The following is a 16447-nucleotide window of genomic DNA, read 5'->3' on the forward strand; positions in this document are numbered from 1 at the left end:
GTAACTTTTCAACATTCGTTCTTTTTGTGGTTGTTCTTTCTGTTTCATTACTTTAGTAATTGGGACAGCTAGGTGGCAGAGTGGATAAAATGCTGGGGCTGGAGTCAGTAAGACTCATCTTCCTGAGTTAAAATCTGACTCCCAAAACTTGCTAGTTATGCGACATTGGGCAAGTCACCTAATCCTGTTTGGCCTCAGTTTCCTTTTTCTGTAAAATGAGCTAGAGAAGGAAATAACAAACCACTCCAGTATCTTTGCCAAGAAACTGCAATTTGGATCACAAAGATTTGGACATGACTGAAACAACTCAGTAACAATGTATTGTTTTCTTGGTTATACCAGCTCATTTAGATCTTTCCATACTTCTCTGGAATCCCACTCATGTTATTGATTGGGAAATGAAGGTCCAAAGAGATTAAATCCTTTACCCACAAATTCCTAAAGAGAACCAAACTTTCAGTTTATAAGGTTTCATTGATTCCTTGCCCTAAAGTCTATGAATACTTAGGGAAGGAAGATTTAACAAAACTGATTCCTATAAATGGCTTCTTCATTTTCCAGTTTCTAAATATGTTACTCCTAACATAAATTTAGGGAACATTTATAAATATATGTCTATTCATTTTTAGTACCACACAGACTGAATATTTTGCTTTAAGTTCAAGTGTAAGCAAACTCTACTACAAGACCTTAAAAGGACATCGAATAGTATGTTCTGAAACCAACAATTCAGGGATATATTAAGAATAAGTAACAAGTCTTTTGAACTGTATGACCATATGAAAATTCTTAGCAGTGATTAGTCCTTAATTATCTCTAAAATACCACAGGACATTTCCCTTTTAAATTTCAGAAATTAATTTATGATTTTGTGTTAAGCTATTTAATGCAATCAATAACCATAAAATAATACTTTTTAATTGAATAGGTTCACCGTGGCATCAAAGGCATAGTAAGAGATTCACATGGGAAAGGAATTCCAAATGCTATCATTTCTGTGGAAGGTGTTAACCATGATATTCGAACAGGTACCAATGTATATATTCATAAACCTTGGCTTCCATTAAGATATGTAATTTTCAAAAAAGTGTGATTGTGCTGAAACCATGAGAAACAAGATTTGTGATGAGTGTAATAAACACAAAAGCTGAATTCTCTTTTTCTCTTTCCTATTTCATTTCTAATTCCATTTGGGTCCACCCAACAGTGACTTTCTAGGTTCTTCTTGATTCATCTCATTTCCTTCATTGAAGATAGGAAAGAAAAAGGGGGCAGAGGATTCATCAACAGATTTATTAAGCACCTGCTACAAAATAATAGTTGTGCTAGGAAAACCCTCTGTGTGTGTATATGTGTATACACACATATATATGTATAATATTATATGCATATAGATATAATTTCAAACAACCATGTTTATTTCAAATACAGCATATGTCAAATGTACTTAAACACATAATTATAAATGTTTTACCTACACAAATGCATGTAAACATATATCAGATACAGATACTTTTATATATGCTTCCCTCCCCAACCAGACTGTAAGCCTTCTGCCTTTAAGGAGTTTAAAATCTAGCTCAGGAAGGTAAAGCATGCCCAGAAAAAAGAATCAAACATATAATAAGACATTATGAAATTAGTACCAGACAGTGATTACTATGGGAGTTCTGAGGAGAGCTGGATCACATTAGACTGACTGAAAGATGAGACTTGATTTGGGCCTTAAAGTACAGCTAGAATTTAGAGTGTGAAAGACAAAAGGAATTAAGGGCATGAGCAGAGGCAGGGAGGTATACTCTACGTTCAGGACGAGTAAACCTATTTATACAACAGAAGGAATCATGAAGGAGAGTGATATAATATTGTACTGGGGAAATATGTTGAGGCTGATAGTAGAGGGATCATCATAGTATCATAAATTTAACATTGAAAGGGTTTAGAGGACTTGAATGCTGGGCCAAGGTTTGGGGGGTTAATTTTCTAAACAATAGGGATTTCCTTTTCTTTCCTTTTTTTTTTTGAGCACAAGAAGGACATTATAAGATTCACATTCAAGGATGATTCATCTGGCTGCATTGTGTAGGATAGAACAAAGCAATGGAGATAATTACAGACACTCTAGGACCAAGTAAAATTGTCATGGTTCAGATGGCAGTGAATTGTCAAATGACATTTTATTTGAATAGAGAGTTAGAATGCTTTGCATGACACTGTTACGGTATGAATGTGATGCCCAGAGAGCTTAAGTCATTTTCCCAAGCGCATCTGGGTGGAATCTGAGGTGGATTTTCCTAACTGGGTCCTCCTGACTTACAATTCAGTGGCCATCCTATTTAACATGCTAATTCTCTGGGCTTAGAAGGATTTGGTGGAGATGGTAGGGGAAGGTATTTCAAGTATAAGGAATCATGTGAGCCAAGGCCTATTGGTGTAATATGTCTGAAGATATACTGAGAGAAGAAGCAGTAGAACAGTTAGAGATACCCATTGACTTGTAAGGTGGAGTTGGCTCTGAAGAAATCTCCAGGTAAACACAACTGTCAATGTCACGGAATTCATTTTAAAATGGATCATCTTGTACAGCATATAAAGTGGTTTGTAAGTACTGGAATGCTGAAAAGCTTTCAGTATAAAATTGATCTCTCTTTAAGGAAGACCCTGAGAAAGGGCTACAGGACAGACAGCCCAGTAGCAGTATTTCTGGCAGATCGGTATATATAAAGTGCCCTCACAGCATCATATTAAGGTAGCACACTCTATTAATGAGGAGGATGATAAAGATGGTGATAACAAAGCACTTGACATAGAGAAGCCTTCAAAGCTCTTTACAGCAGAGCCCCATCCTACCTTTCTTTTCTTTTCTTTTTTATTTTTACAGAGCAATGAGGGTTGAGTGACTTGCCTAGGGTCACATAGCTAGTAAGCGTCAAGTGTCTGAGGTCAGATTTGAACTCAGGTCCTCCTGAATCCAGGGCCAGTGCTTTATCTGCTGTGCCACCTAGCTGCACCCCCACCCCATCCTAGCTTTCTTGCAACATTGCACATTACTCCCCTTTACTCACTCTCTGGTCCAACCAAGAGGACCATCTTTCTGGTACCTCCTATATGGCACTTGATCCCCCCTCTCCATGCCTTGCTGTGGCTTTAGTGACTGTCCCCTATGCCTGGAATGTATCCTCTATTCTCAAAATCCTTGATGTACTTCCAGGCTCAACTCAGCTGCCACCTTCTCTATGAAGCTTTTCCCGGTCTTTTTCCCACCCTGAATCCTGCTGCCCTCCTTCTAAAATTGTCTTGCATATTTCTTTTATATAAAGATAGAGATATTGATATAGATAGATAAAATACACATTCTTGCCTTCTTTCAAGAGTTTAAAGTTTTTATATACAAGTCCCATTTTACGTTTTTCTTTGTCGCTCCATTGCTTAGCACATATGTTCTTGTTCAGTTGTATCTGACTCTTCATGGACCACAGCACACCAATATTGTCCATAGGGTTTTCATGGCAAAGATGCAGAAGTGGTTAGCCATTTCCTTTTCCAGTCCAAGGTCACACAGCCAGTAAGTGTCTGAGGCCGGATTTGAATTTGGGTCTTCCTGACTCCATCCATTGAAGCCACCTAGCTGCCTCCTGCCTGGAATACTGCATGCATTTAATATGTTTGTCAACTAATTAATCATCTAATCTGATGTTCAGCTAATACTGTGAGCTAAATAATACAGAGTCTGGGTTTGGGGTTTTTTTTTAGATAAGGAAATTGATGGTTAGAGAGAGGTTTAGTAGTTCGCCTATATTAGAGGAATGATCAGATCTCTTCTGATTTCAAGCTTAGCATTCTCTCTACCATACCACATGACCAATATAGGAGAAATTCACCAGGGCTTTAGGAAGGCAGGGTATTATTTTTACCATTTGTACAGAGAATTCCTTAGGGGAAAAAACAACAACAAAACATAACTTAAATCTTAAGGTTCTTCACAGATGTAGTTGAAAGTGAATCAATTTGGGGTAAGAGGGCTGGATTTTAATTCCATTTCTCCCAATTACTATTTGTATGACATTGAGGAAGTCACTCAAAATCTTGCAATCTCACTTTTCTCATTTGTAAAGTGATAGAAATGGATTAAATGAACTCTAAGACCCCCATTCCAGTTCTAAATCAGTGTTCTGTGAGTCTGGAAAAAGTAAATTGCTTCCAGAATGAGGAGAACCTTGAATGCCTGGCAAAGGGCTGACATCCTCTGGGATAATATGTGATATGTTTGATTAAAAAAAATAAAATGAACATTCCATCTTCTTGATTTATTAGAACCTGGGGTTGGACGCCACATGAATGCTTATGATGTAGAGATGATACATTGAGAGATGCATATGGAAAAGTATCTGATGAATGCAAAAATAAAATCACTTGGAAGGTTTCTAATGGGATTTGGCATTCTCCATGAGCAATTCTAAGCCTAAAAACATAGGTTTTATAATGGGGTACAGTTTAAGAATGATCTCCACTATCTAAATAACCCTTTTATTTTGATCAAAGGGTATGTGCCTTGAGGGAAAATCGAACTACGTATAGAAGTTCACCCATTTACTCAGGGAATTACTAATTGTTTATAGAGTCCTAGACTTAGAGTTCAGAGAAGGCTTTGCAATTTTCTATTCCAACCTCCTAATTTTATGAATGAGGAACATGAAGTCCAGAGTCAAGTGACTTGCCCAAGGTCATATGGGAACCACATTAACAAAGCTGAGATTTGAACCCAACTTCTGTGATTCCACACAGTGTTCAGCATATTACACCTCAGAAAACACATTGACATTGAAGAAATAAGATGATTCTGGATTATCTCAACCCTAGGCATATTTTGAGATTTTTTTTGGTTAGGAATTAGGTAAGGGATGGAGTAGTCTGAACTTGTGATTTCATTGGTATAGGTATTCTCAGTGGGAAAATTCCTTCCACCAGTGCAAATAAGCAATTCTTCATTAATTTAGTTTGAAATAGTTACCTGGGGCCCTGAGAACTTAGGTGATTTGCTTATGGTCAAATAGCTAGTGTTTGTCATGGATAGGTCTTTAATCTACATCTACAGGTAGCTTTTTATCCTCCATGCATGTTGCCTTTCTATATAATAATTTTCTCATTCATATATGCATGTGCCTTCTATAAAAAGCTATATAATAAGCTTTCTGTAAAATAAGCTTTAATAAAAAGCATGATGACACAATATCTACCAACCAATAATTATTAACTGACTATTACGTGCCTCCTCCAAAAATAAGGATAAAGTAAAAGTCATATTCCTACATTATTAGAACAAAGGTCTGGAATACCACAGGGAAGTAGGCTATTGCTAGATAACTGTAAATCAGAGATCCTTCAGTGCATGGATTTTCCATTGTCCAGTATGGTGCCTAGTATATAGCACATACTCAGATAACTATTGACTTGATTTGATTCTTTACAAAGCCTGGCTTTCAAATATTATCTATAAGCTATCCATTTATGGAATAAATAGAAGTTCAGAAAGAAATGCAAAATGCAGTTTACTACCTAGCTCCTTACATAAATTTTACAACAATATCAGGACATTTAAATTTCATGGAGAGCAAAACAGGTTTGAGAATGGTATGGGTTGCATTACAAATACTTTAGTTAATACACTGTGAATCTCAGACATCTGTCATTAAGGGGACATATTTGATGAGCTAATAGGAAATTTCTTTCTCTTTCCTTTTTTGGTCATTTTTCCCCTATAAATATTTTCTCAGTATATTTGCTTGATGGATGCATTCTGTAATTTATGCACATCACTGAATTCTATGTGTTTTATGGTTTTTAAGAGCTCAACATAAGCTTTGCATTTATATTAATTTCTGTTCTAGGCTTATGTGAGCTAACAAGTTTCCTTTCATAAGAAGTTTTTTTGCATCAAATTAACTGAAGATTTTTTTCTGGAAAAAAAAAAGGAAAGTTTCCTGATATCTCTGAGATGTCTTCCAAATCTAAGATTCTGTGGCTCTGCATTTATACTTGGAGAAACTGAAAAGCACAGAAATGAATTGATTTCCTTAGGGTCACAGAGGTAATACCTAATGGAGCCAGGGCCTTAATCCAGATTTCTTTACTTCAAGTAAGTTTTGTTGTTGTTGTTGCTCAGTCATTTCAGTCATGTCTCCCTCTTTGGGACTCGATGGGGGGTTTTCTTAGCAAATATATTGGAGAGGTTTGTCATTTCCTTCTCCAGCTCATTTTAAAGATGAGGAAACTGAGGCAATAAGGGTTAAGCAACTTTCCCAGGCTCAGTGTCTGAGGTCAAATTTGAACTCAGGAAGATGAATCTTTTCAGTCCAAGTCTAGCATTCTATCCCCTGTGCATACTGCTCTTTCCATTATAATTTGTTGCCTACTCCTTAAAACTTAGCACAGAATATTAGAGTTGGGAGCAACTTCCAAAGCTAGCAAGTCAGATTCATATGTGAATGAAAGCCTTGACAGTACTATATGATGAAAGGAGGAAAAAGGGGATGAAATTCACTGTCTCACATGATTTCAGTTACCCAGAATAAAAGGTATAAAAACATGAAGAAGGAGGTGAGAGGTATAGGCATCCCATTTTCATCTGAACTGGAGGGGAAGGTACAACACCAATATTTGAACACACACAAGAGCATGCACAAAGAATATGGGATAGAAATACATTAAATTAAACAGAGGAAACAGGTAGGGAAGAAAACAAGGTTTAAGATTAAGAAGGAATTTGGGTTAAATGATCAAGTCATCATAGAGAAAAGGTGGGGGAATTTAAGGTGAAATTGTAAGAATAAAAACTTGGGATGGGAGTGAGACAAGGAGAAGAGAAAAGGGGCAACAGAAGAGGAACAAATCACAAGAATTAGGCAAATTCCTATTTTACTACCTTCTTGTGTATAAAGGAGAGAGGGGGGAGGGAAGGAGGGAGGGAGAGCGGGGGAGAGGAACGGGGAGAGGGAGGGAGGGGGGAGAGAATTCAGGGAAACACAAAAGTAACATGTGTAACAATGAACATGAATAGGATAAACTCACCTATAAAATGGAAGAGACTAGCAGAATGGATTAGAAGGCAGAATCCAGAAATACATTGTTTATAAGAAACACCCTTGAAACATAAAGATTCACATGAAGTTAGAATGAGAGGGCAAAACACAATCTATTATGCTATATGGTGAACTAAAAAAACCAAGGGTAACAACAATGTTTTCAGACCTTGCCTACAGCACAAATGATGTGATAAAAAGAGGTTGAGGAGCTAGGTGGCACAATGGATGGAGTGCCAGGACCAGAGTCAGGAAGACTCAAACTCAAATCCAGCCTCAGACACTTATTAGTGGTGTGACCCTGGGTAAGCCACTTAATCCTATTTGTCTCAGTTTCTTCATCTGTAAAATAAGCTAGAAAAGGAAATGGCAAACTACTCTAGAATTTTTGCCAAGACAAATCTAAATTGGGTCACAAAGAGTCCAATATGACTGAAATGACTAGGAACAAAAAGAAAAAAAGAGATAAGCAAGTAAAGTACATTATGCTTAAAAACATCATAGATAACAAATCAATATTAATACTATCTATAGATATAGATATGTATTCACCAAACAACATGGCATTTAAATACTTAAAGAAAAAGTTAATCAAATTATAGAAAGAAATTGATAGTAAAGCCATAATAATGGGAAATCAAAATATATAGCTTTCATATTTGAAAAAAAATCTTTTAAAAATAAATACAAAATAATTAAGAAAGAAATTAAGGACCTGAGTGGAACTTTTTGGGAAAAAATAGAGATGATAGCTTTTTCATGATTATTGAATATAGACTGGAGTTTATGTATTTGCATGTGCATGCCTGTGCATGACATCTTTACAAAAAATTAAGCCTGTGTTGGGGTATGTAAATCTGTCAAACTAATGAAAGAAGGAGAAATATTAAACACATGCTTTACTAACTTCAATGTAATGAAATATATTTTATTTAAATATATTTATATCCAATAAAGGTCCTATAAAGAAAGAATTTTAAAATTAGAAACTAAATTAGTATTTTAATCTTAAAGAATTGTTGTCTAAGGAAGAATCATCTAAATATTAGAAAACTTCATAAAAGGAACTGATAAAATACTAAATATATGGAATACAGCTGAATATGCATGTATATATGCATATGTATATGTGTGTATGTGTGTGTGTATAAATTATTCCATTAACAAAATAGAAAAAGAACCAATCAATGATTTTGGCATACAACTACAATTAAAAAAACCAAACAAACCTAAAAATGCAATAAAGCCAACCCCCCTCACTTAAATACTAGAGTACCACTTCTAAAAATTAAAGAAAAGATTAGCATGATTGAAAACAGAACAAAAAAACCCCCATAAATAATTAATTAAGAGCTGTTTTTTAAACCCTTAAAATAGATACTTGGATATTAAAAGAAAGGTAAACTAAATTGTTCATAAAAAATGCATAAAAGGGAGAATTCATTACCAACAAAGAGTAAGTAAACTATCAGAAATTATCTTGTCCAGGAAGATGGCCCCCCAAATCAATAACTAGATGAAATAGATGAAAACTTGTAAAATATCTAGATTAACAGAACTGAAATTACTTAAATACCTGAATGTCAAGAAAAAAGAATAAGCCACAAATTAATTATGAAAGGAAAAAAAATCTAAGACCAGGTGATTTTACAAGTAGATTCTATCAAATATTCAAAGAATAATTAGTTCTAATATTAAATTAAATGTTGGCAAAAATAGGAAGACTTTTCCTATGATACTAACATGGTTTTAATATCTAAACTGGGGAGAGACAAAGGAGAACCCATTGTTCCTAGTTCTTGGGTTCGTGTGTGTGTGTGTGTGTGTGTGTGTGTGTGTGTGTGTGTGTGTGTGTGTGTGTGTTTGGTGGGGCAATGAGTGTTAAGTAACGTGCCCAGGGTCACACAGCTAGTAAGTGTCAAGTGTCTGAGGTCACATTTGAACTCAGGTGCTCCTGAATCCAGGGCCGGTGCTTTATCCACTGCCAAAGAGAACAATTCTGACCCTTTTCTACAAGGCATCCCTTCAGATTCTCAAAGATGGCTGTTATATGTCTCCTAAATCTTCTCTTCTTCAGACTAAATAGCTCAGTTCCTCAAATTTATCTTTAGATGGCATGAACTAGATCCCCATCTCCATCCTAGTTGGTGTTCTCTGGACACTTTCAAACTTATCTGTGTTCCTCCTAAAATGTGGCACTCAGAGCTGAGCACAGCATTCTAGATATGGTCTTATCAACACATAAACATATGTAACAGTGAAGAATCATTTAAATGGCAAGTAAATGGGACAGATAATAAATGAGAAAAGTTCTAAGAAAAGTTAAATCACTTTATGGAGAACTTGGATTGAATTTGAAAGATAAATGGGATTGAGATAGATGAAGATAAGGAAGTAGGGCATTTCCCGCTGGAGGAACAGTCTCTGCAAGAACTTGATAAAAACATGAATTGTCATCACTCATATTGATTCACTTTTAGTAACTATAGACTTTTTTTTGGTTTGGTGTTTTGAATAACCACTCATGGTTAAGAAACAGAGAAACCATTGTTCTACAATGTTGAAAATGTTGTAAAAAGTATTTTCAGAGCCGGAATATTGATTTGAGAATGCTTTCTCTCCATAGAACCCCAAATACACAAGAATGGTATTATAAAGTTAAGTCTTGAAGTCTCAGTTTACTTCAGTGCTGCTGTTGGGCTAAATTGGCTCTCTAGCATGTGGCATAGTGGAAAATGCACCATTGTTGGAGCCAGAGGATCTGAGTTCAAATCCCTCTTCTGATTCTTATTTCTCATGTAACCTTGGGAGAATCAGTGACATTCCCTGAGCTTCAGTTTGGTCATTTGTAAGGTTGGGAAAGAGGATTTCCGAGGTCTGAGAGAGACAGAGACAGAGAGATACAGATACAGTGGATAGAGCATGGGATTTTAAGTAAGGACATCCCAAGTTCTAACTCTGCCTCAGACACTTTCAAGCCCTGTTCTGAGTATGTCAGTTAACCACTGCCCCCACTTTCCTCATCTTTATAATGGAAATACCAAAAGCACCTACTTTCCAGGGTTGTTATGATGATTAAATGAGATAACATGTAATACATTTTGCAAACCTTAAAACACTATATAAATATTTAATGTAGTAATTATTATTACTAATTATTATTCTATTTGACCGAGGAAGAAATCGAAGCTAAGGGAGATGAAGTGACTGGCCCTCAATCCCATAGTAAAATGAATAGTTAGGACTTAAATCCTAGTCTTCTTAATATCAGAGCAGTTCTCTTTCTACCATACTACCCATGACCTATGATGATGAGGGTTAGAAGTCATTCTTCTAGGAACAAGAAAATGAAAACAAAAGGATTTCATCTTCATTTGAAACATTGAGATGTCCCATTCTGCCCTTGGGTTCCCATTTTAATGATGTGATCCCTGCCCCCAATAATGAGATGATGGACAAAAAGCACTTTGTAAGTTATTAATCCTATGCACTAGCTCTGGCAGGTCTTATTAAGTTGGAAAAGCATTGAATGTGGGCTTAGCAAAACTTGGTATGATGGTCATATGAGGAGACTCATTACTAGAAGGTTGCCGATAGGGTGATGAATTCCTTTGGTCACAACATCTCATGACAAAGCATCTGCTAGAGTATAAAGGGTCATAGTGAGCATGGAGGAGGGAGAGGAGGAGACTGTCCACAAGAGTACAATCGCAGATCCTGAAACTAGTATGTCTGGGAATGGGAAGGACTATTGCCACATGAGTTTCAAGGATTTGATGAATTAGCTTTGCTTCCATATATTTTCACTTAGACAAGTTCTTTGCAGAAGGCTCTCACTATAATAATTAATCTTTGATTAGAGGCTGCCCTTTCCTTTATGGAGTGAGTTTGCTTCCTTTCTTTCATCGCCCCCACCCCTTTCACTCTTCTGATCCTGCACCTGTGGAGTTTCTAATGGTAATAGCTAACTAGTATATAATGGCTCAGTTGGTTGATTTATTCACATGAAGATCTTGTTGTGACTTGATTGTCCTGCAGTACATTGGAAATAGGGACAGGGGTTTTAAAAGCCCTCATATGAATGCCCTGCATCCAGAATTGCTCCCTGGAGTTTCAGTTAGGTCTGATTTCTTTGTTATTGCTAGTTTTTGTTTCTCACTTTGGCTTGTACAATTCCTTCACACATGGAGATTTTCCTAATAAGATTTTCCAGGCATGATGTTTCTCACACACAGTGCAGACCTGCTGATTCCCATAAACACCTAACCTAGAGGGCAAAACCATAATGCATGGCCTTTGCCTCTCTGGTGGGGAGATAATGGCCAGTTAGAATGTAATTCTCATATCAAATCCTCAGAATAGCTTTGATATGACTTTTGATATGTGTGAAAACCTTGTATTTTCACCTAAGTGAGAAATGAAGTAAAGTCTTGAGAAACTGACGAGACATTTATTTCTGTATTTGAGTATATTGGACTCCTGGGTATCCATCCTGCAGATCTCCAAAGGAGATGTGATTCTGTTGGTATGGACCCTTCTTCTAATACAGATACATCACCTAACTTCCTCACGATCACCCCCTAACACACCATCTTTATGAACTGACTGTAATTTCAAAACAACCTTCTGGGACTGAATGTCTCTGGATCTAACTTTGTTGTTCAGCCATTTCAGTTATATATGACTTTTCTTGACCCTATTTGGGATTTTCTTGGCAAAGATACTAGAGTAGTCTCCCATTTCCTTATCCGGCTCATTTTATAGATGAGGAAAATAAGGAAAGGAAAGCAGGATTAAGTGACTTGCCCAGGGTCACATAGCTAGCAAGTATCCAAGGCTGAATTTGAACTCAGGAAGATGAGTCTTCCTGACTCTAGACCTGGCACTCTATCCGCTGTGCCACCTAGCTGCCCCTCAGCTAGTCCTTATATGATAGACACAGCCCATTGAATATGGGCTACATTTGAAACCCAACCTGTATTTGAAGTCTTTCTTGCTTGAAAGCAAAAGCCCAAATTTAACATCCATTACACAGCCTTTGGGGGCCTAGAGTTGTATGCATGCTCAGATTAGGCTGAGTTTCAGATTATAGTTCAGGTTAGGCTTCAAATTAGAACATTTTGTTGAAATTCTTCTCTTAAACATCTCCCCTTCAAAACATATCTAAGGCATTAGAAATAACATTATTAAAGCCCAGAGAATGTCATTGTTTACTCTCCCTAACAAGCTTTTTCTTAGAGTGATATCATGTTTCTATTAATATGGGCAGTTAAATTCTGGATTCTTTCTGTCCTATTCCCAAAAATAAATAGGATTTTATATCTATTGTTCATGGGCACTGAGGAATAAATATAGGAAAGAAAAAAATGCATTTCTTTGGACTTTAGTAATTTGGAGCCTGTAATAGCTCAGGAAGAGTATACAAAACTCCTCAATAAAACCATCTCTGTGAAATGAAGAGAATAATACTTGCAATGTCTTTGCCTACTTCACATGGGTCTTTTGAGGAAATCCCTTTGTCATTTGTCACACACTTTATAAATGTGAGCTATCAAAATATCAAACAGTTCAGAATATCAAAAAGTTCAGAATTACTGGTATGTCATGTTAGTGTTGTGTTTGTGATATAGTATGGCAATCCAGGCCTGGGTCATAACAATTTTTCATGAATTTGCCACATTTTCCATGCTCGGGTGTCAATGTATAAGAGAAGCAGCACTTGAAGACAATCAATTATTTCTTTAAATGTCATATTTTAGATTTTCTTCTAATTCAGACAAAGCTCCTCTAGACCCTAAAGGCTTTCCCAACCCACCCACTCTTGCAGAGCACTTATCCATTTGAACTTGTGGAGGGAATTACCTCTCCTAGTAGTTCTATACTCCAAAGGAATCACATCCAAATAAAATGAAATGAAATCACCCTTTTATCTCTAGGATAGTTATAGCAGAGAAATCCATGGGATTGGGGGGAAAACAAAAATATCCAGCTTAATTTTTCTGATGCCAGTTCCTCTTAAGTATATGACTTACATACCCATTTCTGTTCTCTCACCTAAGCTCCAGTCTTAAATCTCCAGCTGCCTCGTGTATATTTCCACTTGGATGTGTCACTCATCACCTGAAGAACCTATCCAAAACTGAAGTCAGGCAGCTCTTCCTCCCACCTCCCTTGCCTCTGTTCCTGCTATAGTTATTCTCTCACTCACCTAGACACTTGGTATCATCTGGGACTCACAGGGTCACAGAAGTTGAATTAGAAGGGATCTTAATCGCCTTCTTGCCCAATCCATGCATGAAAGGAATCCCCACTGCACCATAGTTGTCACATGGTCATCTAGCCTTTATTTGGAAGACTCCAAGGAATGGAAAACTCACCTCTTCTGGAAGCAACCCATTTCGTTTTTAGACAACTGTAATTGTTAGAAAAGTTATCCTGACATCAAGTCTTAATTGTCTTCTTTACAACCTCTACCGATTATTTCTGGTTCTATCTGCTGGTCAAATGAAACATGACCAATACTTCTTCCACATGAGAGCCATTCAGATCTGTGAACATGTTCCTCTGAGCCATCTCTTCTCCAGATGAAAAATATCAAATTCTTTTAACTTCCATTACACATCTAATCAGTCACCAAGTCCTATACATTTTTCCTTTCTGGTATTTCTCTGATCTGTTGGTTTCCCTCCATTCTGCCACTCCTATCCAGGACCTTATCTCTTCATACTGGGACTATTGCAACAGCCTCCATAATTTTAGACTTTTCCCCCTGAAATTCATCCTGTATGTCCACCACCAGACTAACATAAAACACTATTTTCATCAAGCTATTCTTCTGCTTTGAAACCTTGCATGGTTCCCTCCATCCTATACATCAAAACCCAAGCCTTCCCCAAGGCATTCAGAACCCTTTGTAATCTAGCTCAGCCCTGGTTATTCAATCTTATTTCTAATTCTCCTGATCTAATAAGACTAGTCTCTTCACTACCCAAAAAGATGCCATGCTCCTGATTCTGTAGGCCTGGAACTTCATGCTTGTTTGATATACTTCTCCTGGAATGCTCATCCCCTTTATTCTGCCTCTGTGTCTTTTGAAGAAGTCCTATTTAAGTACCAACTCAACTATTGCCTGATTATTCTAACACATAGATCCTGTTGCACAAAATTTAGCACTTAGAACTGTCTTCCTTCCTCTGAGTTAACCTTTATTCTCAGCTAAGTGGTGGGCTCTTTGGAGATAAGGAACATGTTTTAGCTGCTTCTGTTTCTTTCACAGTGCCTGGGGTATTGCAGAACATAGTAGGTGCTCATTCCTACAACCATAGGGAGATATAACAACAGCAAGAGGCATTTTAGGCTAGAGTTCTGAAACATATTTACTGATCCCAAGTTCTTCATTCTTAAAATTATCTTCTGCCTAAAAAGAGCTCTCTTCAGTTCCCCCTGCCAGCTTACAGGGCAGCCTGTAACACACGTGAATCTCAATAAGCTTGAGTCAAGTTTACCTTGGCCCCTGGTGCATGGAAAGTAGAAGTGTATTCCAGCTTCTCTCCAAAGCCTATTTGGCCTCAACTTATACTATTCCTTTTCATTCTACTTCAAAAATGAAGTACTTTTTTAAAATTCACAACATTTTTTTTCTTGCAGTTGTGCTGTGAAAGATCAGGAAACCAAAGCAATAATGACTTTTCAGGATGGCATTTTGTTTTCCCTGTCTAGCATTTGGAAGTTCCATTTCCATAATGAAAGGCCCAGTCGTGCTAGGAAGGAGGAGATCTGTCTGTAGTGACTTTTCCATAGGTGTGACTTGGGCCTATAGGTATTTTTAAAAATCTAAAATTAAAAGTCTAAAATCCCTTTTCCAGTTAGGACCATTAATGGAGCTTCCAAATACGAAAAAAATGTGAGCTCCTCAAATTTATTGAAAAGCTACATGAGCCAAATACCAGGAATTCTGCCTTTGCTGTCTGGAAGCATGTCTTTGGCTAGATGACTTCTCTTAAAATGAGTATGTCAACACTTGAGTTAGGAGAGAAGTACTCTCATTCCATTTTTTTCCTGGATTTCTTTTTCTTCTTTTTAACAGCCAACGATGGGGATTATTGGCGTCTTCTAAATCCGGGAGAATACGTAGTCACTGCGAGGGCAGAAGGCTTTACCTCTTCGACCAAGAACTGTGCCGTGGGTTATGACATGGGAGCTACTCGGTGTGACTTTACAATCAGCAAGACCAACCTTGCAAGGATTAAAGAGATCATGGAGAAGTTTGGAAAGCAGCCCATAAGCCTACCAGTCAGGCGCTTGAAGCTGAGAGCCAGGCAAAGGCGTCAGAGAAGATAAATTCCTGACAGATGGTTTTATAAGTTCTGTTTAAATCAAAACCAATTGTATTAGTAGCTACATAGCCAACATCCTCATTGTTATTATTATTTTTTTTAATTCAAGATATGGCAATTAGTATGTGTGTATTACAAGGAAAGTCCCAGAAGACAGAGCTCAAGGCTCGAAATAGTTCCCATTTTGTGGTCTTTACATGAATTCTTAAGGCCCGAGTATAACAAGGTGAGATCAATTGATGAAAGTGGGAATGGCATGTTGGCTTGGGCTTATAAAAAACAGAGAAGCTAGTTTTAAGATCACCTTCCTAAATGGGGGTGAGGATAGGACGGAAGAAGAAACACTATTTTTTTCTTTTATGATAGCAGGAACTACATATCAACTTTGAAATGTGCACAATTAAAAGGATAGGATTAGAGATCTAGGTCCAGAAGGGACCTTCAACATCATCTAGTCCAATATCCTCATTTTAGCAATGAGGAAACTGAGGCCTAAAGAGATTAAACAACTTGCCCAAGGCCATACCAATAGTAAATAGCAGATCTGGAATTTGAACTCAGATTCTCTGACTCCAAATACTTTCCTCTGTACCACACTAGTCCATAGGTTGGCTATTATTTTTGGCTATTACGACTTTTGCTACTTAAGATGTTGGTGGGTATCCAAAGAGAAAAAATGTATTAATTCTTTGACATTCCAAGACGCATGAAATAAATCCTACATTCTATAAATAATAGGAAATGTACCTTGAGCTTGATGGGACTCCTCCAATCAATGTAGCTTTTGTTGTTGTTGTTTTTCCTTAACAAGAAAGCTCTTATATAAAAGGAAAGAAGGGTATCAAAATGAAAACCTTGCTAAAAAAATCCTAAATTAATGGTCTAGCAATAGACTTTCTGAGAAGTTTGTTGTATTTGTCTTCCACAGAAGATTACTCTGCAAAAGCTGTTAGGTCAATTCCCTGGATTATAATAGTACCCACCCTTCAACACAAGGTCAGTGGCACCAGCTTTCCAAGAGGGAAGCAGTGT

The 16447-nt window shown here is 37.0% G+C and overlaps 1 protein-coding gene across 1 annotated transcript in view; it reads left to right on the forward strand.

The window, feature by feature from the left end:
- Window positions 1–16245, forward strand: part of CPXM2 (carboxypeptidase X, M14 family member 2) — a 234106-nt gene extending 217861 nt beyond the window's left edge. The window contains exons 13-14 of the mRNA XM_043985357.1: window positions 929–1028; window positions 15166–16245. Of these exons, the coding sequence (XP_043841292.1) occupies window positions 929–1028; window positions 15166–15419 (354 nt within the window). The 3' untranslated portion in view covers window positions 15420–16245. The remainder of the gene's footprint in view (window positions 1–928; window positions 1029–15165) is intronic.
- The last annotated feature ends 202 nt before the right edge of the window (window positions 16246–16447 follow it).

The sequence above is a fragment of the Dromiciops gliroides genome, chromosome 2, assembly GCF_019393635.1.
Source record: "Dromiciops gliroides isolate mDroGli1 chromosome 2, mDroGli1.pri, whole genome shotgun sequence".
Taxonomy (NCBI): Eukaryota; Metazoa; Chordata; class Mammalia; order Microbiotheria; family Microbiotheriidae; genus Dromiciops; species Dromiciops gliroides.